The 25,610-nt window shown below is 41.4% G+C and overlaps 1 protein-coding gene across 1 annotated transcript in view; it reads right to left on the bottom strand.

Moving 5' to 3' along the window:
- The window catches only part of LOC121432455 (neuroblastoma-amplified sequence), a 309,448-nt gene that overhangs the window by 83,724 nt on the left and 200,114 nt on the right, over positions 1-25,610 (bottom strand). Inside the window, exons 41-42 of the mRNA XM_041630447.1 lie at positions 15,475-15,704; positions 8,165-8,275 (exon numbers count right to left, since the gene is read on the bottom strand). Of these exons, the coding sequence (XP_041486381.1) occupies positions 8,165-8,275; positions 15,475-15,704 (341 nt within the window). The remainder of the gene's footprint in view (positions 1-8,164; positions 8,276-15,474; positions 15,705-25,610) is intronic.

Below are 25,610 nucleotides of genomic sequence, written 5' to 3'. Positions count from 1 at the left end.
ACTGACACAAGATTAAAAAAAAATCAAGCATCTCTCTCCAATAAATTACAATGTGTTAAGATCTTCTGTAGATGCCAGTAACCAATAGTCCATTTTAATGACTTCAGAGAAACAAACTGTTATCTTCTCTTTGGAACAAGAAATTAAATCTTTGCTTAGAAAACAATTCTAAAGGACCCCACTCAAAAAAGCCAATAAAATACTATAAAACCATTGTATTCTTTTCTCTAATCTAACTAATAATTACCTTTAAAAATGGTTTAGGTGCTTTTTTTCCTGCACTGAAGTTTAGCTATGGAGCAGCTTATACTCTGTGTGTTGCCTACTTATCTTTCAGGGGCTAACTACTGAAAGGCGTGGGCATTGGTTGTACTTAATGTACAAGGAGTAGAATTATTATGAATAATCCTATGATTAAGATACTCTGCAATGCTTTCGAGTTGTCAATAACTCAAAACTGATTCAAAACAGCATGCACTAAAGGGACTTTCATTTGTACAAGAAAATGAATTTATTTAAATACATTTTACTTTATTTAGTCTGAGACTGAGAAACAATACAATTCCATTAGCCTAAAAGGAATAGAGATAAGAGAAGAAAGCGGAGGAACGAGAAAGGAGACAAAGGAAGGTTCCTGGGAGAATTAGAGGGAGCACAGAGAGGGGATGGGGGCAGGGTGACATGAAATTTACAGGCAACCCAGCAATACTTTATGTCTACAACACCTCTTGGCCTTGATAACTACTCTTCACAGAAGGTCTTGTTTCTATTCTCTGAAAGAAGCCAAAACTCAAACAAAAGTAATCTAACTGGAAGGAAGTAGGAGCTGGTCCCAAGTTAGACCTCCGAGAGATAGCTCTCTCTGTTAATACTCTACAATAAGGCAATGTGTCCATCCAAGAATTTTGCTCGGCACAGTTGAGACATAGCGATTGGGCATTCCCACAGAAACTAATCTCCACAGAATGAGGATCCATGAATTCCAATGGGTGACTCCAATGGACAGGTGGCTTTAGCACTGGCTACTGTGAAATGACACACATACCCTCTGAATTACAGCCACACCGGAGAAGGGGGGCAAACTGAGGTGTCTAGCACAAGAAGGCCTCAAGTAAGGCATGGGTAAGGTAGACAGTTGCTGAAAGAACTGATAGTGAGTGTCTGAGATTCTATTTTTTTTCTAACAATGGTATTCAGTGAGTTCCTTTATCAAATATTTTATTATATAAATACAGTGGTAATACTGAGACCCATGAGTAAGTTTTGTATGCTTCCCAAGGAGACAATTTGACAATAAAAGGTCAATTTTGACAAGTTTATAAAACTTCATACTATTTGCGTCTTTAACAATATTCCAAAAGTACAATAGCACAGATACAGTAACAGGCACCAACTAAAAACAGTCATCTTGTCCTGTAGTGTCACTATCCTCATGGCAGTTACTGATATCCACACTGACTTGAAGAGCAATTGCTCAGATGGACTGTAGGGGTCATAGGATGAATTGGGTAAATGTAGATTATTTTCAAAATCAACAGTAATAGATGCTTTTGAAAACACTCCTATATGACAGATACTCTATATAGATCTCTAATTTAACACCCTGTCTCGAAAAACCAAAAACAAGTCTCTAATTTTATGGCATTTTTGCAAAAAAAAAAAATGTATATTTTGCAGGGAGGAAAATGTACTTAGAGGGCTCAAAGAATTTTATCAGGAACATTTTAAACGAGGGGAGTGTTGGGGCCTGGCCAGGCTTGCATTAGGGGAGTCCCAGCACCAGGGCTGTGCCTGGCACAGGACATACACTGACCCAAATAGACTGTTTTGATTATATCTACTTCAGGAACTTGTTGGCTATGTGTAAAAAGGGAACTTTAAGAATCACACCACATTCATGCTCAGTCCTAAACAGGACATCCATATCACCTCCTCCAAGACCCAGGAAACACTGTGAAGGAGGGGGTAGAGAGACTGAATTCCTTGCTACTGCATGTGATGTGGTCATTGCAACCACAGACAAAACCAGCAGGGGCTATCTGCACAAACAAACAAGTACGGCACAAACGGCAAGGAAGAAGGGAGGGTACCGGCTATGAAGAAGAACTGCAGGAATTGGTGGAGGAGAAAGGGTAATAGGGGAAAACAAGAATAAATACCTGGTATACATATGCAAACTCGCCAAAGATTTAAACTTTAAAAAAATTACAATACAGAGATGAGTGTTGCAGAATGCTTCTATCTTGGCAATGGTAGAAATTAGTTTTTGTTCCTCTTGAAGCTAGTAGATTTATTTTTATGCAAAGCACAAATCACAGCCCTGGTCAACTTCTCTAGGGCCTTGAGGTGAACCAAGACCAATTTTAAATACTGAGATATGTGACCTGGGTATTCACATACAACACAGCACCTCAGGAACAGGCTAGTGCTGGCTCTGCATTTCTGCTTGTTTGATTATTTTCAATGATCCGGCATACCATATAATAAACTAAGTTACTTTAAATCTTGAGAAGCTTCTATGAACTCAGTTGTTCCTTCTCCATCTACTAGCCATGCTGGCACTAACTTCTTTCTGCACGGGGGCCTTTTAGAGTGAGGCTGGAAGACCAGGTCAGTATTCAGGATTGTTCCAATGTGGCAGATCAGGCACAAAGTCTCCCTGTGTGAGCGACAGCAACCCTCTGGCATAATTCTGTTATATGATGTTTTACTCTTTTGGCTTTTGGAGGCCTGCCACCCAGCTCCCAAATAAATCACACACAAAGGCTTATTCTTAGTTATAAATACCCAGCCTTAGCCTGACCTGTTTCTAGCCAGCTCTTCTTAAATTATCCTACCTTTTACCTCTGGGCTTTTCTTTCTCTATTTCTACATACCTTTCTTTACTTCTTTCTGTGTGGCTTGTTGTGTAGCTGGGTGGCTGGCCCTGGTGTCCTCCTCTCCTTTTTCTCTTGCTCCTCTTCTTCCTTGTTTCTCCTTCTATTTCCTTTGTTTTTCTATTCTCTGCCTGCCACCTCCACCTATCATTGCTCCTGACTCACTATTGGTTGTTCATCTCATTGTTAGGACCACCAGGTGTTAGACAGGCACAGTAACACAGCTTCACAGAGTTAAACAAATGCACTGTAAACAAAAGTCACACACCTGAAAACAATATTCCCCAACATAATTCTGCATCTATTGTTTCCTTCAGAACAAAGCAGCTATATTCTTTACAGTTTATTCTGCTCCCCAAAGAGACAGCTTACTCATCTACATCTCTACCTGAGATGGAAGGAAACTTCCTCAAAATGAAATCGACTAAAAACCAGTGCAGTTACTCAAAGTCTTCAAGATCAGAGGCCTTTGCCTGTGTGTGCAAAAGGGACAGTACCTAACTCACCAACAAGAAGACAGTTTTGTGCTGTGTATCAGCCAAGAAAAAGCACCTGGACCATCACCCCAAGGGCTAGAGAGACTGAGAGCAAAGCACAGTAAATTTAATAAGAAGACAGAGATGGAGAATGAGTCTGACACACTGATGTCTGTGCCCACCTTCCTTAGGTCTCCTTGGCTCACCACGGTCTGCTATGGGGCCTTCCTTTAGCTATGGAACATCAAGAACTCACACTCGCCCACAGTCCCCTTGAGATGGAAAGAATGCTCTCCCTTTATCACTCTTCAAAGGCGGGCATCTCTTTTCACACATGAGAGCCTTCCCCATACTGTACTGAGTTCTCCATTATGCACTGCACCTGATATTTTGGATGGGGGGGAGAGACAACTCCTTATCAGAGTATGAGTTCCACAAGTTTCTAACTTGTCTAGTACCTAAAACTGTTTAGTATACAAAGTCACAAAAATATTAACATGTAATGAATAAATATAGTGCTAATTCATCAGTTAGAAATAATCTCTGGTATGAAAAAAAAATACCTGTCTAAAGCTTGAAGCTGAAAAATAAGAATTAACAAGAGCAAAGATAAGAGGAATGGTGACAACAGCAAACAAAGAACCACTGGGTTATACAGGCCTCGCAGTTCTGGCTTTAAGTTTCACAACCCTGCAGGTAAGGACAGCGACACCCCCTCACTGAGAAGGCAGTGATTTGGAGAATTAAGATACACACTCAAGGCTAGCAGTAGGTGGCTCTGGGCAGTAGCTCTGCATTTTGAAAGAAGATCTTTTTCAAGTCCCATGCCCTTGCTACTAGGCCACACATTCACAGAGTTACTGTCATCTACAGGGTCCTCTAACCTGACTAGAGATGTCCCATGGTACAGCATCAATATGTCTGCATAAGTAACTCATCAGTTTGGAAGGTGAAGGGAGAGCATGCCAAAGCAGAATAGAGAGGCCAGGAGAACCAGTGTCTGTCGGGTGGGAGGGACCCTATGTCCTTGCAAACAAGAAAAAGCAGTATTTTGTTTAAAACCAGTAATAGGAATAAAGGGGGCAATAGCGAAGATGGAGCTCGAGAACTCAAGTGTACCTGGATGCGCAGGAGGATTAGCTTCCAGATATAGGGACCATAAGTTAAGGAGCAGATTAGGTTTTTAGCACTTAATCACTTGCTTATGGTTGAGGAAAACAGGCTCCAGAGGAGGGGATCATCTAGTTTAAAGACACATACACACAGCACTCACAGGAACTGGTCCAGCCATCTGGTCTGGGGGATGACACCCTATGCATAACACTGCCATACCTTTACCTATCTGTCAAGGTTGTGCTGCAGGTTAAAATGAGGCAGAGGAAGGAAAAGGACCAGTGAAAAAATGAACTTCATGGGTGGATCAGGGAAACTTTAGGGAACAGTAAAGAAATACCCTACAGCCAAGGATAGTATTTCTGTTGTTCTACTGGTTAACTGCCCAATGGCACTGGTTTAACTAAATGTTGGGCAACTTTGACAGTATTTACAAGGCTGATTTCTAATAACCAGTTAGTGTGTTTGATGAAGTCGTCAGGCAAAGTGCTGCCCTTCTGAGCAAGAAACAGACCCAAACAGCACTTGGTAAATCAATATTAAGTGCACTGCCACTCACACGTAATGATGCCGGGAGGTAGCGATTTCCTGCTTTGTAATTGCTGTGCATCTGCATAATCACACTGCTCTCAGGTATAATGATATGCCAGGAGAAGCCTTGCCTGCTCCTCAATTGCCTGATAATTTGTAACATATTCAGAGACCAAGGACTCATCCTGTTTGCACAGACAACATCCCTTGTGTACCAGTCAATAAAAGAGAAAAAGATACATAATAAAAATGCCATGGTATATTTTTAAACGCCACACATATCACAGAAAATATTTATCTAACAATATTACTGTGCCTAAGAATTGGTGGATTCAGCTGGGCAGTGGTAATGCATGCCTTTAATTCCACCACTCAGGAAGCAGAGTCAGGCAGATTTTGGTCGTGGTCTACAAGAGCTATTCTAGGACAGGCTCCAAAGCTACAGAGAAATCCTGTCTCAAAAAACAAACAAACAAACAAACAAAACAAAACCTAAAAAAAGAATTGGTGAATTCAGAACAATGTTTACCCCATAGCGCCATCATCAGGGAAGAATCCGATAAATGCTCAAATGTAGACATTAACATTTCAATGATTACTAGAAATTAAACATGCTTAGGTTACAAAGAACTTTTGGCCTTTTGCAGGATTTGACCCCTTCATATCTCTCCATTCCTGGAATACTCTTGACATGGCTTCCTGATAGTAAGACCCTGTTTTCACGTATCTTTAAACCTTTTGTCAAATGCTAATTCTCTCCCAGGGCATACAGAAGGCCTCAACATCTGTCCATGTTAGTTAGGTTTCTATTGCTGTAATGAAAAACTATGACTAAAAAGACCTTGGGAGAGGAAAGGGTTTGTTTCAACTCACAGTTCTACATAAAAGTTCATCATCAAAAGCATCAGGAACTCAAGCAGGGCAGGAACCTGGAAGCAGGAGCTGATGGAGAGGCCATGGAGGGGGGCTGATTGCTGACTTGCTCCTCATGGCTTGCTCAGACTGCTTTCTTATAGAACCCAGGACCACCAACCCCAGGGACAGCACCACCTCAAATAAACTGGGCCTTCCCTTATTGATCACTAGTTAAGAAAATAAGAAAATACCCTACAGGCAGACCTTATAGTTTCCTCCTTTCAGATAACTGCAGCTTGTGTTAACATGAAACTAACCACGACACTGTCTCAGGTCTCCCTCCCTTTGTCATGTGAGTCCCTGACAAGAGTACTACTGCACAGAGTACATGCTCAGAGCTCTCAGGTCAGCCCTGTGCTCAGTCTCCTGACATCAGCTCTCCCTGTGGCAACTGAAACCTTGTCCTGCCCTTTTCAGGTACAAGTCACTCCTTCAACCTGCTTTACCTTAGTAGAGCTCCCTTACTCCCTCAGGGGAGCTGCCATGCAACAGGTGAAGCCACAGACTTTCCCTCACTGTTCCTGTGTTTACTTCATCCCAGTTTACCCACATGCTAAGTACACTATTTTGCCTTTCAAGTGTTTATAGAACTAATTCTTGCCTCTCCTATACTCTCAAAGCCCCACTCTAAGCTGGGGCAACCTGTCCTGCATGCTATTCCTACAACAATTCCCTACCTTACCATAATCTTTCTCCCACACACTAACCAAAGAGATCTTATTGAAGTGAAACTTTGGTAAATTACTTTTCACCTTCTATTTCATTCAAATGTTTAAATAGCCTGTGGTTCTTAGAGAGATGTCAATGGTCCTTTTGAGGCCCTGAAAAAACTGTGTACTTAGGAGAGCATTTACCGTCTATAATATCAATACAGTACACTGTATTGATAAATGCTTACAATGTAGATGTTAATATTTCAGTGACTAATATAATTTCAAGATGCCAAATCATGAGCACAGCATGATCTAGTTCCTACACCTCACCCACAATCATTCCCCACGTCTGTCCTATCACAGTGACTCCCTGCCAGGCCCTCTGACTCATCATGCTTCTAATCTAAGGACCTCTGGGTTTACTAATCACCCCAAATGGCTCCCTTCCATTTGTAGTATAGTTAAGCCTGACTCAATATTGAGATTTCAGCTTACAATATTTCATTTTGAATTGCTATAATAAAATGCCCAGAACAGACTACTTCATGATACAAAAGTTTATTCAGATCACAGATCTATATGCTCAAGTCCTTCATGCTAGCTGGCAGAGTCCTAAGTCTGACAGAGCACTGCAGGGTGAAGGAAAGACAGTGCACACGTCTACACCAGCCTATATAGTTGCTCTACTGTGCTGACTTAATCCAATCCCAATCACCTTCCCAAGGCTGATCTAAACAGCACAGCAGGATTATTACTCCTTTACTGTCCCCCAGTGGGATTAAATTTCAACAAGTAAACACTTGGAGGCTATAAAAACCATACCCAAACCATAGCACAGCTCAAATATTATGCTCTCAGGAAAGCCTTCCCTAAGTATTCTACTTTCCTAACTGGATTTTCTACATAGAGCATAAAAATTTTATTTTCATACTTGCCTAAGTCATTACTCAAATTGTCTTGTAACTTCCACTGTAGACTCAACGATGCCAAGATACCCACCCTTTTCTCCCATTACTAAAGCACCATATCACACCCAGTACCAGCCTAGCTAGCTCAGTCGGTAGAGAATGGGACTCTTAATCCCAGGGCCGTGGGTTCAAGCCCCACATAGAATGCCAGATGTAGCTAGGCATATTCTCTATCCTGCTGGTTCCCCTGGACTGGTTTTTTTCTGCCCACCTGTTCCTGAAGCTGCTTATGAAATAACCACTCTAATGCTCATTATTAGTTACAATTGTTTGGTCAATGTCTTAGACTTCTTATAGGCTAGCTCTAACTATTAAATTAGCCCATTTTTATTAATCTGTGTATTGCCACAGGGCTGGAACTTACCAGTGTGGCAGGTTACTCCTTCAGCAGCTACATGATGTCCCCGACTCCTCCTACTCTCTATCTTTTATCAGATTTCCAGCCTGGCTTTATTATGCTAAGGCACTGACCAAAACAGCTTTATACATCAATAAAACCCACACATACACAGAAGAACATCCAACATCAACATCCTAATTTACAGCTAAGAGGAATACTGAAATTACTGTGTTTTAAACAAGAGTCTGAAGAGATAGGCATGGACATCATTGTGCATGTCAACTGTACTTACCCACTGTCACTGAACAGGAACTCCAAATGGGTCATGAAGACTTCCCACTGTGAGATGCCATACCGCTGTGCCAGTGAAAGGGCGATGCTGTAGACATTTTCCTCAAGGGTCCTTCAGGAGTGTCCGCCAAGCACAGAAAGGGGAAAGAGAAAAAATAGATGACCCTAATCAGCAAAGAAAATTCTCTTTAGGACATAGAGCCATGTCAGAGAGGACTGTGTATTTTGTATTCATAGCTCTTGAGAATGCAGTAAAAAGGCTTCCCAGCTCCCACTCACAGGGCTGCAAGGGAGGTTAGCAGGAACCTATTTGCCAGCGGCTCCCTGTCAAAAGGTAATTCTGACTCCAGGAGACACCTGACCATGTGAGGAAACATTCTAATTGCCACAAATAGGATTGGATTTGTAGTCATAAACCAGGTATGATATTGAATATCCTGCCAAGCATAGTATGGTCTTCCCCAAGACAGGATTCCCCAGTCAAATGGCAATAGTGCTGAGGAATAAATAGTAAGTATTCTGATTCAGACTCTATAGTCACAGAAACATTTAAAAGCATAGAAGTATGCTGTGGGATAATGCTCTTGTACATTGTAAAGATTTGTCACTCATATTGGTTTAATAAAATACTGATTGATCAGTAGCCAGGCAGGAAGTATAGGCGGGGAAACCAGACTAAGAGAGTACTGGGAAAAAGAAAGGCAGAGATGTGGTCACCAGCCAGATGTAGAGAAGGCAAGATAAGAATGCTTACTGAGACAAGGTACCAAACCAAGTGGCTAAACATAGATAAGAATTATGGATTAATTTAAAATGTAAGAGCTAGTTAATATTAAGCCTGAGCTAACAGGCCAAACAGTTTATAATTAATATAAGCCTCTGTGTGTTTCTTTGGGATTGAACAGCTGCAGAGCCAGGCAGGACAGAAACTTCTGTCTACAAAGGGTGCCCAAATATTTGGCAAGAATTTCTATATAAAGTCTAATAAAGATTTAAAAAGAAAAGGAATCTAGACAGACAAGAACATACTCAAGTGCAGCTTTTTGTTAACCGTCTTTTTTCCAGTAGCCTCTATTGGCCTCAAGCACAGGCACAGCTCCTTTGAGAGAGGCTTCCTGAATCAGTGTTGGGGCAAAAACCTCGCAGCTATTTTAAGAGGCTCTGCCACCAAACACTGCATGATGGTTATGAGCTGCCCACATCAGGGTTCTTGGTGGTGGCAGGGACCCAAAACTCCACAGAGTTGTGGCAATAAATGTGGCTCCTGCTAGTGCATCTGCCATGAAGACTCTCAAAAAGCTAAGGAATGGACTAGAGCCTGCTACCATAGTTGCAGTTTTAATCCCAGCCATACCACGTAGCAGATGAAAGACTCATGTCGTCAGAAAAGATAGAGATATTCAGTAAAGATAGATTCAGAGGAAAATAACAAACCTCTATCCAGTTTACAATATTTAAAAAAAAAATACATAGGCTTGGGAGAGAAAAGAAAATGGATAGCAGTCCCTAAAAATGAAAAAATAGAGTAGTCAGATGTGATAGCACATGCTTTTAATCCCAGCACTAGGGAGGCAGAGGCAGGCAGATCTCTGTGAGTTCAAGACTAACCTGGTCAGCAGAGTACGTTCTAGGACAGTCAAAGATATATAGAGAAACCGTGTCTCAAAAGACAAAACATAAAAAATAAAATAAACAGAGTTTTTAAAAAGCCACATAAAGATGGAAAACACACAGAGAACCTGGATACTGTATGTTAGTAGATTGTCTTTGACTGGTGAGGAAGGGGCAACATGCTGCTGAATTTATCCAACCTATATATTTTGAAAATGCCTTGACTTCAAAATTTAAGTCAAAATCAAGGAAAACCCCTGAAAATTTTCCAATAGGAACGGGCTACCTAGATCATCTAGTGTTTCAGAGCACCTCTGTTGCAGTTTCCTCTGAGTTCTACATCCAGCACAGCTTCAAAACTGTCACCTGAGATGATCCAGCCTCACAGAATACTCCAGTCAGAACTTGACCATAATTCTAAATTTTCTTTGGGTCCCTATAAGATGATCAGCACCCTCAATCAACAGGAAGTAACCTAGAAAACTATGTCCACATTTCCAAAAAAAAATGAATTATGAATGTTTGCCTTTGTTTAGTGTGTTGGTTACAAGTTGTTATGGATAATGATCAGGAAAAAAAAAGCTAAACAAAGTTAATTAGATTCAGGGTCTTGCTCTGAAAAGAAAGAAGGGCAAAATTCTATGGGATAATTGTGGGAACAGAAACAGATGTGAGCCTCTTCCACCTTGAGTAGAGGTCAGAGTGTCTGAGCTTCTTTTTGCTGTTTCAAAGTTGTTGATAACAGGTATAGCTACAAAACAAGATATCCCAACCAAGGGTGTGCTTACTTGGTGTTTTGGACATTAAGATGGCCCATAAAGGTGGATCCTTTCTGCAATGACCAAAGGTCAGAGAATTCAAGCATACTTCTGCTCCTTCACTTAAAATAGGAGGTTGAAGCCAGGCAGTGGTGGTGCACACCTTTAATCTCAGCACTTGGGAGGCAGAGGCAGGTAGATCTCTGTGAGTTCGAGGCCAGCCTGGTCTACAAGAGCTAGTTCCAGCACAGGCTCCGAAACTACAGAGAAACCCTGGCTCAAAAAAATAAAAACAAAAAAATAAATAAAGAAGGAAGGAAGTAAATAAGTAAATAGATAAATAAATAAATAAACAAACAAACAGGAGGTTGAAATAGGGAGGGGCTGCCTACAGGATACTTGGTCTAGGGTGTGTTCACAACATATTCATGCCCAAAACATCAAATGCTTTACTCAGAAAACAATGGCTTGATGTCTCAAGTATTGAAGTAAGGATCTGTTCTGGTTGTCCTTTGTGATATGTTAAAGCAGTTTTTGCCTTCTTCTCCCCCTTTTGTATTGGGGTATAAGAACATTTGAAAATTAAACATGGGTGAATTCAGTATTCAGTATCCACTGAGTTGCCCTCCCAGTACTATCTTATGTATCTGTGTTTCTCTTATAGCTCTGTTCCTTTTGCTTAATAATTCTAATCCTCATGCTCCTACCCTCGAATACATGAGTTTTGCTGAAGCTGTTCTTCAACAGATAAAGCTCTTGTACACTGTAAAGATTTTTCACTTGCTCACTGGTTTAAGAAAACACTGATTGGCTAGTAGCCAGGCAGGAAGGATAGGCAAGGAAATCAGACTAGGAAAATTCTGGGAAGATGAAAGGCAGAGATGCAGTCACCATCCAGAAGCAGAGGAAGCAAGATAAGAATCTCTTACTGACACAAAGTTCCAAGCCATGTAGCTAAACATAGATAAGAATTATGGGTAATTTAACTTGAAAAGCTATTTAGTAATAAGACTGTGCTAATAGGACAAACAATCTATAATTAGTATAAGCCTCTGTGTGTTTCTTTGGGACTGAACGACTGCAGGGACCAGTCGGGACAGAAATTTATGTCTACAGAAGTGAACTATAAAAATGACTTCTGTTTGTTTTCTGCATTGTCAGGTATTATGCTGTTTCGGTCATAAAAACAAGCAAGATGTTTTGGGCACACACAGTTGCAGTTGAATAGGAAATGAGACATGAAATAGTAATCGTTTTTTTTTTTTTTAATTCTAAAATATTGTGAGAATTGGAAGTAAGAGTAACCCATTTGACCTGAAGAATGAAGAACAAACCAAGATTACCCATGCACAAGTGCCAACAGGCCAGTCTGAGAGATTTTGATAAATGGAGCAAGTAGATCATACTTAAGAAAAGTGCACAGTCCTCATGCCTAAAGGACCTATAACTTTCTCTGCAGTCAACAAAGATCTGGTGGGAGGTTTAAGCTAAGAAATGGCCTCACATTGGAAAGGGATATAAAGAGTCAAAGAAAATGGTTCAGAGTAGTAACATGAAAGATACTGCAGGGATTCTGCTTCCTATGGCAGAGAAATAGAAGATGGAACTCTTGGATGGAAGGTTCTTGGAGCAACCACAGAAGCATCAAGGAAATCTGTTCCAGTGAACACAGCGAGGATTACATCTCTAGCTAAGCGAGTCACAGCATTGAGAGGTTTTTTAGCTGGGGGTTGGCAAATGCTTTCTGGAAAGGGCCCTGATAAGTATATTGATTTTGCTGCTGCACAGTGCCTGTGCCCACCTTCTTTTGTATTCTTTTGGGATTCTTGCTTGTTTTTCTATCAACCTTCAAAAGTGTTCTCACAGACTACAGAAGAGAACTATTTAGTGCTTCAAAAGTGTGTTATCCCATGCAGTATGTTACCGTTAGTTGAACGTTTTTCTAATTAAATACAGTGCCTATGTGATGAAATGAGAAACCACTAGGGAACATTACTAATGTTCCCTTTCTACTACAGGAAACTAGCAGAGATATATGTTGGATATGGATTAGCACCTTTGTGTGAGTGTGTGTGTGTGTGTGTGTGCGTGCGCGCGTGTGTGCATATGTGTGTGTGTAAGGGGATGAGGGTACAGTCATACACAGTACACATGAGGAGATCTGAGGACAATCTCAGTGGTCAGTCTCCAGTTGCCTACTACCTTTTGAGTCAAGGTCTCTCACTGGCCTGGGTCTTTGCCACACACTAAGGACTAAGGGTAGTTGGTCCCCAAGCTCTCTGAGAGCTGTCATCTTTACCTGCCTTTTCACCATCACTGGGATTGTAAGACAATGTCACAATGTCTGGCTTTTTACATAGATTCTGGGAAATCAAATTCAGATTCCCACAAGGCAAGCACTTTACCAGCTGAGCTAGCACTCCAGCCCTGCACTGGTGTGTTTATCACTTTGTGGGGATGAGAAGGAACGAAATTATGTTCCACCCTCTTCAAAGTTGCCTGCCTTCCCAAAGACATGCAGGCAATGTAAGACCCAAAAAGCAAACACTAACTTACAAACGACAAGGGGTGGGAAGAAGTATGGCCGCATTGTGCATAGTTGGAGATAGAATGGCAAAAATCAGGAGAAACTATTTCTTAATACTGCCCTAAACACTAGAATCTCCACCAACTCAGAAATGGCAAAGCTCAAACCCCAGTGACACTATGAGAGAATTTAAACAAACCATCCAAGGACCGCAGTGAATCTCTCTAAGCTACAGAATATAAAAGAATCTATTATATATTTATCAAAAGCATACATTTATCCTTGAGGACATACTTCAAATAGCATAAGCTAGCTGCATACATAGAAAAACTCCAGCAAAATGTAACTAATAATCTAAGACACTTTCCACCTCACAATGTTGTATTCTGCATAATCATCTTCTCATAAAAAACCATCAACATGCCAGCAAGACTACAAATGGCCAAAAGAAAAGCACACTGGGTCTAGAAGGAAACCCAGGCTCAAGTCCTGGCTGTGTGACCTTAAACAACTCCTTAAAAACCTGTTTCTCAGATTCTTCTTCTAGAAGCAACGAAGTTGGGCTGTGCACTAACTTAGGATACCGTCAAGTCAGACATTAATTGACTCTGAAGCTGACCTTTCAGGAGAAATGATTAAGAGGAAGCCACTTCTTAAATGAGACTGGTGCAGGCTTTCTCCACTCTTTCCTTCGGATCTCTCACACACTGCCTGAAGGAAGATCCAGACCTCAGACCTCACAGAAGATCCAGATACCTCCAAGAGCAAAGAGGTCCAGGATAATATAGTTACCAGAGACTGGCTATACTTCTTTGCCACTTTGTAAGAATTTAAAGGATCATATTGAACAATATCATACCATTACCACCATCAAAATAATTTTTGGTATTTCAAAGGAATTTCTCAGGAGACACAAATAACTATCCTATCAGCAAACACACAATCTAACCAAAGTCTCAATACCATAATACTAACCTGCATGGCCCGCTAGAGCTTCCTTGAGAGTGGAAACAATGTACAAGAAGGCACACCACGTTGTGGTAGAGATGTGACAGACTCAAATTAAGATCAAGCTTCTAGATTTTATCACTCGTGTAAACTTTGCCACTGACCATCCCTAAGCAGCAACTTCTTTTTAATTTAATAAATGCAGATAAGAACACTTTGATATCACAGGGCTGTCTATAGGATGGAAAACTTCAGATGAAGCCTGAAGAGCATCACACATAACACTTTGGGTGTGCTCCACAGTGAGTATGCGATGGTTGTGTGGAGGAGTTAAAATCAGTTTCTACCGTTAATCACGTGGGTGGCCGTCTTCTCACATCTTCAGGACAGTCACTATTACTCACTGGATCTAATTTATTAAAACGCAGCAAGCCAGAAATAAAACACAAGGAAATAAATTCCATTCCTCCATTCTTGGAGAGCCACTCTTGCAACTGTGCTTAAGTTGTACCCCCTTCTCACGTAGGACCTCCGTTTCACTCACAAAGGCAAATGGCAGTTTTTCCCTGCTCTGTGAGGAGACTGAGCTGAAAATGGCTTGTTTTTCTAGAAAATGGGATGTAGACACCTGTCCCTACAACACTTGATTTTCTAAACTGAGAGCAACTGTAACTATCTTAGTTAAGATTTCTATTGCTGTGACCATAGCAACTCTTATAAGAGAAAACATTTAATTAGGGTGGCTTAAAGTTACAGAGGTTTACTCCATTATCATCATGGTGAAACGTGGTGGTGTGCAAACTGATATGGTAGTGTGCAAGCTGGAGAAGTAGCTGAGTGTCCTATATCTTGACTCAGAGACAACAGGAAGTGATCTTAGACACTGTGTATGGCTTGAGCACATATGAGACCTCAAAGCCCACCTCCACAGTGACACACTTCCTCCAACAAGGCTACACCCACTTCAAAAAAGCTATACTTCCTCATAATGCCACTCCCTTTGGGGGCTATTTTTTTCAAACCACCACAGTGTCTATAAACATACTAAAGAATATCAATTCAAAGTACTCTGAGATGGGAGATTCTCAGCCAAGGATAAGAGGCCATCTCATTTTTAAAGTCCCATCACAGACACCATCCTTCTTTACCAAGGCATTGCCCAGGTCCCCAGAACTGACACAATTCTGGAACTGGGTTACCAAGGCTGAGATGCTTAATAGCAACCAACAACAAAACCCCAACACAATTCAGAGCTACTACCGAAATTAATAGGCTTATAAGTCTGTGTCTGCTTATGATAGACTTCTCTAGCTTAAGACTACTTAGAGAGTCTATGTGCTATCTATTCCTCACAGGACTGGGAAGGTTGGAGAAAGGTTCCTAACAACTATGCGTGCTAATTTATGAATTCAACTCATTCTTCTGCATTGTGAACCCACCCCCTCAGCAAACAAGGTAAGCACTTACTCTGCAAGGCCCAGGATGGTTTCTCTTTTGTATTGGTCATCAGCAGTAAACCGTTGCACATCCACACCCTTCCGCAGGCCCTGAAGGAGCTGAGCCTGGGTAAAATCTAGGAGACGCTCGTTGTAGTAGTGAAGCTGCTTGGTCAGGGACACGAGGTCTTCAGGCCAGGACTCATGTCCATGTTGAGCCACATGCCTGGTAACCATCTTGATTAACATTTTGGGGTCAACCTGTGAAAGTTGAAGAAAAATGTATTTTATACATTTTGGGGCATACAATATGAACAGGTATATAAAAAGAGTAGAAGACAGCTCCTGGAAATCTAAATGGTACTTCCCACTGCTGGGTACATTAGTCATAGTCTCCTAAAAGCCAGCTGCAGAGGTAGCACTTAATGCAACTCAAAGAAAGGATGCAGAGCTGAGCTTTCTGGACTCCTGCTTTGATCTTTTTTTCCATCTTAAAAACTTTCTGAACAACTTAAGGATTAATATTTTCAGCTTTTCAACTATTATAAACCTATATCACATTTTTGTTCTAACTTGCTGATCACTTTTAATAATTCACTCTGCGAAGACATTCTCCTCCTCCCATAGCCTCTGTATATACCCTAAATACTCTCAGTAAGAAAGATACAGATTAATAACCTCCCTATAGAAGGTAGACAGCAAAGGAGAAGAATGTTCTTTTCAAGGAACAGGTGAAGAAAACAAAAATAAAAACTTACTCACACTTGCAAAAGTCAAAAGAACTTCTAGATATAAAGAAAGTATTGCAATTATCAATGGATTTGACTATTGACTCTGATTTGTCGCTCAAAAGGACATAGGGCCTATGGTTCTTGGTAGCATCTCAAAAAGCAATATTATTATTCAAATAGAATATAACAGCGAATCCAACAGATATAAGAGCAGGTAAATTAGTGATTAAGTGGTTATACTTATTGATTGAAATGTGTGTGTGTGTGTGTGTGTGTGTGTGTGTGTGTGTGTGTGTGTGTATTGAAACTCAATAAAGCAAAACAGACTCAGTCATGATTCTGGAAACACAAATACCATCATACTATGACACTAACTCACTCTATTCTGATTGTTAGGAGACAAACTACATATTTTATAATAAGTTTAGGAAGAAAAAACACACACACAGTCTTTGTTTCTCAGAACTCCATTCTTAATGATGGTAAGCTGTCAACATTTTAACAAGAAAACCCATTATTCTGAGCTACACTGGAGATTTGTCAATGTTGAGTTTATTCAACCAACCCTGGCCTGTCAGTGGCTCTCTTCATCCTATTATGGAACAGTCTGGAGGCATAGATAAAAACCAAATAGAGAAATACTGGATTCTAACAGGTGCCGGCTGTGGGGAACTGGAAAGGGCAGAAACCCCAACAAGCAGGCCCACTCATGTTACACAATAAGTACCAAACAATGTATTATGAGAATGTGCCCTGCTACTCTAGAGATGCAACCTACTGAGAGAGACAAGGAAGCAAGCATTAGTAAGATGGTAAACACAATGAGCTTGGGATGCTACAGAGAAACAGAACACAACAAAAAAAAATCTTCTCGGAAGAGTTATAGCTATGCTAACATCAGGGACTAGCATCAGAAAGGCCCCAAGAAATATAAAGATATATTCCAGCAAAGGTTAGATATAAACATTTTAGTGTCTAGAATTATTAATAAAAACTGACTGACTGAATGGATGAATAATAAATAAATTAGAAAATTGGAAGCAAGGTTCAAACAGCTTTAGAAGCCTAAGAGAAAATATACAAACCAAGATGGCATAAAGGAGGGCTCCAAAATAAAAAAGTAATGTAAAGCATGCTGAAAGATATTTGAAAAACCTTATGGCAACTGTTGTTACATAATTTGTGCTTCCCTTCTCTTATTATATCATAATTTCTGGAGGAAAGAGTCCATGAGCATGTCATAAATCCATCTTTTCTAGAACACAACAGAATCTTCTACAAAAATAAGGTGCTTGGTAAAGTGTTCTGAGTTTTAAGTCAGGAGTTATAGTTTACATTCTTCTTCCCCACCTGGTAGAGGGGTAATTCAGAGTTCATTTTCCCTGTTTCTTCACTAAGAAAGACTGTTAGTCAACACCCTCTTTGGTTTTTTGGAAAACACAAATAAGGTATTTTTTAAATTTTTATTAGTTTTTTGAGAATTTTGTACATTTCAATCATATTTACCCTCCCTTCCCTAAGACTTTCCAAATCTAACCCCCTTCTATTCCTATCCAAATTAGCATGTTCTGTGCTAATTTATGCTGCCCAAATAGTCATGAATGTGTGGTTTTCTACTAGAGCTTTGCTGACTTTATCTCTTAGAGAACATGGTCCCTTCCTTCCTCAGAGCTAATAACTGCCAAAAGCTCCCTCACTGGGTGGAACCTCATGGCCAACTCTGTTCTCTATGCTGGAAACTGGTCTGGTTTGGGCTTCTCTGGGTCATGTGCACGCTGACATCACCAAGGTGAGTACCTCCTTATAGTCATGCACTGCCTCTAGCTCTTACACTCCCCCCCCCCCTTTTTCACTGATCCCTGAGTCTTTGGAAGACAGGGTACAGAATACATGACTCTTGGGGGCTGACTCTTCTAGTCTCAGTTTCTGTACTTGGGACTGTTGTGGTCTCTGTGCTGGCTGTCATCTATGGCAAACAGAAGCTTACTTAACAAACCACTCCTTTCTCTCTACTGTTTATGAAAACAAGTTACACCCATAGCTTATTTTCAAGGAATTAAAAAGTAGCAACTGACTACAGGTACTCTTAAGCAGTTCACAGGAGGATCTGAATAGATGCTCAGTGCAGAACCAGAGGCTACCAGTCCGGGGAATGCCATGAAGGGAGGAATTATCTCCTTTTCTTGATTCTCCTGGTGCTCAGTTTCTACAAGGGGAGGGGGGGGCAGGGTAAGCTGTACTGGATGATCACCTTCCTAAGATTAAACTCCTATGAGTGCACACAAATTCAATCATTAAAATAAGATAAATCCTCGCAAATCCCTCCAGGTATGGAAATGAGGGTACAACTCTACTGCATGCTTCCACTAAGTATTCAGAACCGATTTCTTTGTAAGACATATTTTCAGAACAACAGATGATAGTTAATAGAGTCGCACAAGCTGAAACAGCTTAATCTCGTCTACTTTACTGTGAAACTAGTCCTGTATGAATAGTTCTTATTTCACAACTTTGTACATCAAATTTATTCACATTACTTATGAAATGTTTAAGAACAAAACCCCAGTACCGAAGTGTTCAGGATGGAAGGCTGAGACTTCATACACCTGTGCTGAGTGAGCCCTTGCTAACAGAACAACCCAGAGGACAGGTGTCTCCTAGGGCCATATGAGACTGCTAGGCAGGTAGCAGAGTATGCAAGGGCCTGACTCCCAAGCACAATGCATTCTAGAAGCATCCTTTTATACATGATATTCAGGGAAGGTATTCTCTTAAAGCTTTAAGACCAGTGCATACACGTTCCCCATGACACATAAATGAGACCAGTCACTGCAGTCCTTTCACGAATGACAGATTTACAAATAACAGATCTTCTTAGTGCCATTCTATAGTACAGGTAGAGCTGTTTTCATACCTATGTGAGTGTGGGAAGGTTGAGAATAGTTTCATTTCCCAACCAGTCTTTCCTGCTCAAACAATAACAGCACTTTATGCTTGGCTCCCTGAGTATACCTCTTTAGGGAATTATGCATGACAAGTGTATGAATTACCATAATATCTGTTACATTTGACATATTTTTCAATATTTCAAATGACTGTGGAAAACATGAGAAAAAGAGACAAGTTTTCACAAAAACATTCTAAGAAAAAGTAAAATTTCTTCTACAGGAGAAATAACTGAATTGGCCTCAAAGGCCTTGATTCCTGGCATTTCTTCCTCATCAAGTCATATGGTTTTAAACTTGAAGTGATTTCTTCAATACAATCCTCCTAAAGACCATACGCAGCAAGCAGGATGACTACTGTAAACTCACCTGCTCTGTGGATTACTTGCCTACTGACACCATTATCTCCTCTCTTTCTAAAGGGACTTAGCTGGTTATTATTACTTCTAAAACTCAACTTAAATTTTAGTGAAAATTTCCCCGTGCAATTATGACTTTTCTCAAAATATTCCAAAGTAATTTTTGAATCACTCCAATATTTTATTTGGTACACACATTCAGTCATTTCTCCAAATGCAAACATTTGAAACTTTGAAAAGTGTTTTCACAGGAACTTCATATAACCCAGCAAGGGGTGAAGTAGGGGCAGGGCGGCAGACAAGGGGTGAAGTAGGGGCAGGGCGGCAGACAAGGGGTGAAGTAGGGGCAGGGCGGCAGAAAAGGGGTGAAGTAGGGGCAGGGCGGCAGACAAGGGGTGAAGTAGGGGCAGGGCGGCAGACAAGGGGTGAAGTAGGGGCAGGGCAGCAGAAAAGGGGTGAAGTAGGGGCAGGGCGGCAGACAAGCTGTTTTAATCTTCTGTGCCTGCTTTGTACTTCAGGGGCCTGCAGCTGCAGTCCTATAGCTGGGAAGAAAACTCAAAGCACATGGCCTTCCACACTCTTTCTCTATGCCACTCAGTCATGTCTCTGAGTGCTCTACAACCAGCCTTACACCTAACTTTACTTGGGAATTCTTGCTGTTTAGAGTATTCTCTAACATCCATTTTTCTTGTCTTTCCACCCCACCCTGTTCTCCCAGAAGTCTGAAGACAAATGTGGAAGCTTTCAGCCTCTAAGAAGGCTAAAAGATATTGTGGTTAGCTTTGAAATCTTCCATACTCAATGTTCAAGTGATAATGCAAAATATCACACAGGCTAGAAAAGCCTAGCAGCATAAAAAGGCACCAAAACCTCTAAAAAGGAAAGTATAAAGAGTCATTCTATTTACCTCCAAAGCAGTAAAAATTCTTCAAGGGGTGAATAAAATAGTTCTTTAAAGAATATAGTCAAGGTCTTACGACACCAAGGTATACACAAGTATTTACAAAAATGTCTACTCACTGATACTACTGAAGCAGCAAAAAAGGAGTTAGTCTATTGTGTTTGACAGTCTCCATTTCTTGGTAACACTGCTTGAGATATTGTAAGTGGTATGGGATCACCGTTAGGGCTGTTATTTTGAGACAGTGTTCTACTTAGTAATTTCTATTAGTATCTTACACACACACACACATACACACACACTTTAGAAATAATTTTTCATGAAATTTGGGATATAATCCCTGTTGCATTTGCTTCTCTAGCCTATAAAGCTAAAGGACATGTCTCCATTTTTAACTGATATTGGCTCAGGAATTTACAAATGACAGCAAGACCACACTTCCAAACACATTTACCACAACCACAAAGGTCAGATGAGAGTGAAAAGCAAGGCACAGCACAATCTATCCGAAATAAACTTCTCTTAAATGTGAATTTCCGATCTGCAGTTGGACAGGTATGAAATGGAAACAGAATTTACTGAACACCATCTTCTGTAGCTGTACGTTTGCCTACATGTGGATTATGTAGTAAAAGAGATCAAATTAGGACAAACATTAGAAGAAGGAGTAATTTTCTATTATTCATTTATCAATCATTGTAAAAAACTGAAGAGAACTATTGGCAAGAGGCTGCCCCAAATGCCACCTAAAAATCCTGGTGAGTTCCAGCTGCTGCAGCCTGGCTCAGGACAGCACCACTTTCATAGTGCACAGGCAGGATCCTATCATCTACCAGGGAGAGGGGGGTCCCCGCACACAGAGCCTCAGGGAGTAGAGAGCATGAAAAGACTGGGAAACCAGAACCACTGCACTGACAAAGAGGGAAAGGCAAGCTTCACTGGGTATTCTTATGTGGAGACAACAAACTGAAACCACTTTCATCTCACTTTCCAGGATGACTCATCAGGACTTTGTCATATTTAATTCCAAACTCAGCAGTGCTGTCTGATGCAGGGGAAGCCGCTGATGAGTCAAGGAATGGGTCATCAGTCTTCAGAACACTCCTGTGTACTCCAAGCCTCCAGCTCACCCAACTGCCCCTCCTTCCTCCAGTCTGGGCAGGTCAGGCCTCACATTTGCTCATCTGAAGCTCCTAGTGTCCTAATGTCCCACTGCACAGCAGTGAACTAGAGTTCTTAATTTATGTACATACCAGTTAGCAGTCACTGAGAATGCATAGGGAATTAGGTCCTAAAGATACAGGAAAAAACGGGATTTCTGTCCTCAAATACAGTCACTGACTTGAGAGGAGACACATTGGCATCACCTATAATATCCTAAAAGAACCTTTTACCCTGAGCACACAAGCAAGGAATAAAGAGATGAGTGAAAGTGGCCCATGCCTATGGAGGAGGCAAGAAGGGCATCAGAGAAGGTACCTTGGCTCAGATTCATTTGTCCACAGTGGGGAGTAGATAGCTGGGCAGAAAGGATTATATCCACATATCGACACAGGTACACACAAGATTTTAGTTCTGAGAAATAAAATATCAGAACAGCTAGAATACAATCTCTGAAAGAGGCAATGTCGGGAAGCAGGCCTGAGGGATAGGAAAGAGAGGCAGTTCACTGGGGGTTTATCTGTCATGCACAGGAGCTTAGAATTCATATTACAGACACAGCAGCACATGAAAATATCCCACTGGGAAATTCCATTAGACTTGTATGCCAGAAAGATCACTCAGGTCCAAAAAAATGTGACACTCCTTCTTTTGCAAAAAAGCCAGAGTGGCAGCATGCCCAAGTAATGAGCAGAAAAAGCCATGACAGGATGCCGTCTATCCTAGGGTAACCTTGAGCAGGCAGCACAGTCCTCTGAGCCATTTTGAGCACAGCTGTCCCCTGCACAATGGAGCTGCTCACAAGGCCCAATGGAAGACAGGAGTGAAGGCATTTTAAAGCAGACACGTGGCTATATGGTACACTTTATATTTCTACTGAGCACTGGAAGCTCCGAAAAACAAGTCGCTCAGCTGACTATTGTTACAACCCTTCCTGACAGTCCCTGGAACAACTAGGAAGACCTTTTCCATAATTTTTTAAACATACTTTTACATAAAAAGGCAACTCTTTTATGCTTTGAATTCTATAGAGTAGAAATTTAAGACCAACTCACATACCTTGAGATAAAACACTACAGCATGTATGGCTGAACAATGACCCTTCTGTGACTTTGGTGCTGCTGCTTCCTGCCCAGAAAGCTCTTCCGATCCGCGGCTGCACAGGGACGCTAATGGTTCTGTCTTTACTCAACGATAACCTTCACCAACTGCCACCTTTCCTGACCCTTCTCAGTACCACACACACACACACACACACACACATATACACACACACACACACACATACATACATACACACACACATACACACACACATACATACATACACACACATACACACACATACACACACACATACACACTCACATACATACACATACACACACACATACACACACATACACACACATACACACACATACACACTCACATACATACACACACATACACACATACACACACACGCATATACACACACACGCACATACACACACATGCACATACATACACAAACACACACATACACACACATACACACATACACACACATACACACACATACACACACACGCGCACACACACGCGCACACACATACACATACACACACATACATACACACACATACACACACACATACACACACATACATACACACACATACACACACATACACACACATACACACACACATACATACACATACACACACACATACACACACATATACACACACACATACACACACACATACACACACACATACACACACATACACACACATACACACACATACGCACACATACACACACATACACACACATATACACACACACATGCACACACATACACACACACATACACACACATACACATACACACACACATACACACACACATACACACAAACATACACACACACACGCACATACACACACACACATACACACACACACACACACACACACACACACCTCTACTTCCCATTACTTACCTTTACATTTTACTCTTGATATTATGGGGGAGTTTGAACATGTATCTGAACATGTGGCCTACCAATGGTGGCACTGTTGAAAGTTAGTGAACGTTTAGGAGGTACAGTCTTGTTGGAGGAAGTACATCATTGGGGCTGGCTTTGAGTTTAGCCACATTCCACTTCTAGTTCACCCTCTGCTTTGTGTTTATGTGGAAGATGTGATCTCTCAGCTTCCTGCTCAGGCCTCCTGCTGCTGTGCCTGCCCTGCCACTACAGACACTCTCTGGAATCCTAAGCCAAAATAAACTCTTACGTGAGTAGCTTTAGGTCATAGTGTTTTATTGAAGCCACAAACAGTGACTAACACAGACCTGGGTCCCCAGGAAAACGTAACTCCTAAGTGGGGGTGCTTTATGTGCTCACTGCTGCTCCCTCCAGAACACCGCGGCACATGTGACTGAAAACACACGGCTCCAGCGTTTAAGATATACTATACAAGTATGAGTTTTCAGCCATCTTCCCAAGAAACATTTATTATTACCCCTTCATATTCCAGGGTCTGCTCTAAGCACTGGGAAATCTACTATACACAACAGACCATGCCTTCAAATACCTCATTATCTAATGATAAACTCTCTATAACATAGTATGCACACCATGAAGGGGCAGGCACAGGCTAAGTGTTAAGCATTGCCCACACAGACAGGGAGGACTCCAGGAAAGTGCTCCAGTGTGTAAGCAATGCCCGCACAGACAGCGAGGACTCCAGGAAAGTGCTCCAGTGTGTAAGCAATGCCCACACAGACAGCGAGGACTCCAGGAAGGTGCTCCAGTGTGTAAGCAATGCCCACACAGACAGGGAGGACTCCAGGAAGGTGCTCCAGTGTGCAAGCAATGCCCGCACAGACAGGGAGGACTCCAGGAAGGTGCTCCAGTGAGACGGAAAACAATTCTGAGAAAGGACCAAGTGAGGGCCAGATGGGAAAGTTTTCTGCACACTCAGTCACACCTATCAGGGACTGCGTATACATAGAACTTGGAGCTTTCAGTATGGGGGAGAAGAGCAAAGAAAACTTTAATCAGAATTTTCCTCCAAAGAATGCTTTAGAGATTTTTCTGAAAGTGAAACAGAAGGGGTCAAGGTGCAGCTCCGGGGCCAGGTCTCCGGCTGTCTCAGAGCTGTTATGTGGAGTATATACTGAATCTCTCTTTGGTCCTCTTGTCTCTAGCATTCAGTACTCTGATCCACACATCATACAACTATCTTTTTAAAAAGTTTTACTTTCATATTTTTACAATTTCACAAGTGTGTGCTTTGCATACCAACCCCTCTTCCCTCCCTACCAACTATGTCAACACTTTCCCCTCCCCAAAATCTCTTACATGTATTGTGTTTTGTTTTGTGACCCAAGGTTAAGCAGCATCATTTGGTGACAGTGGGTTTGGAGTTACAGGTTGAAGCATGGAGGGCTCAGCAGCATGCACATGACTAAAGACAGTGACTCTCTTCCAGACTCTACAGATAAAACAACCATCCAGAGGTGCAAGGTAAGGGCCACAAGATCTCTGCCTTTCCTGACTGACTGTTAATGAAGCTAGTCTTTTGTGTGCCCGGTGCAGGTGACTGCTGCCGATGCTGAGAATTAAAGGCTACAGAAGCTGTACTGGGTCTAGGGAATGGTGTTTCCTTGTTCGGCACACAGTCTTCCAGCTCCTGCATACTGCAGCTCACATAGCGTGCTCTCTCTTCTCCCTGACTAATGATTTTTTTAATTTGTATATATGGATCTAAATATACAAGGATATGCAAATGACGATAGGTGCCTGCAGATGCCAGAAGATGTTGGATCCCGGGAGCTGGAGTTACAGGTGATGGTTAGCTATCTGGCACAGGTGCTGGCAACCAAATCCAGGTCCTCTGCAAAAGCAGGATATGTTCTTAATTCCTGGCCATCTTTGCAGCCACCTTGTGCATCACTTAACAGATGGGGAGAACACTTGTAGATCAATGAGGTCAGGAATCTTCCTTTTACATCCCAATGGGAAGGCCAGAGTAAGAGGTGTTATAGGTAGTTAGTGATAAGTGTGCTGAGA

Source organism: Microtus oregoni, unplaced genomic scaffold, assembly GCF_018167655.1.
Source record: "Microtus oregoni isolate MIOR12 unplaced genomic scaffold, Mior012 000034F_ref0000314, whole genome shotgun sequence".
In the NCBI taxonomy this organism is placed as follows: Eukaryota; Metazoa; Chordata; class Mammalia; order Rodentia; family Cricetidae; genus Microtus; species Microtus oregoni.
The sequence above is the reverse complement of the archived record's forward strand: the minus strand, read 5'-3'. Positions and strand labels throughout refer to the sequence as shown.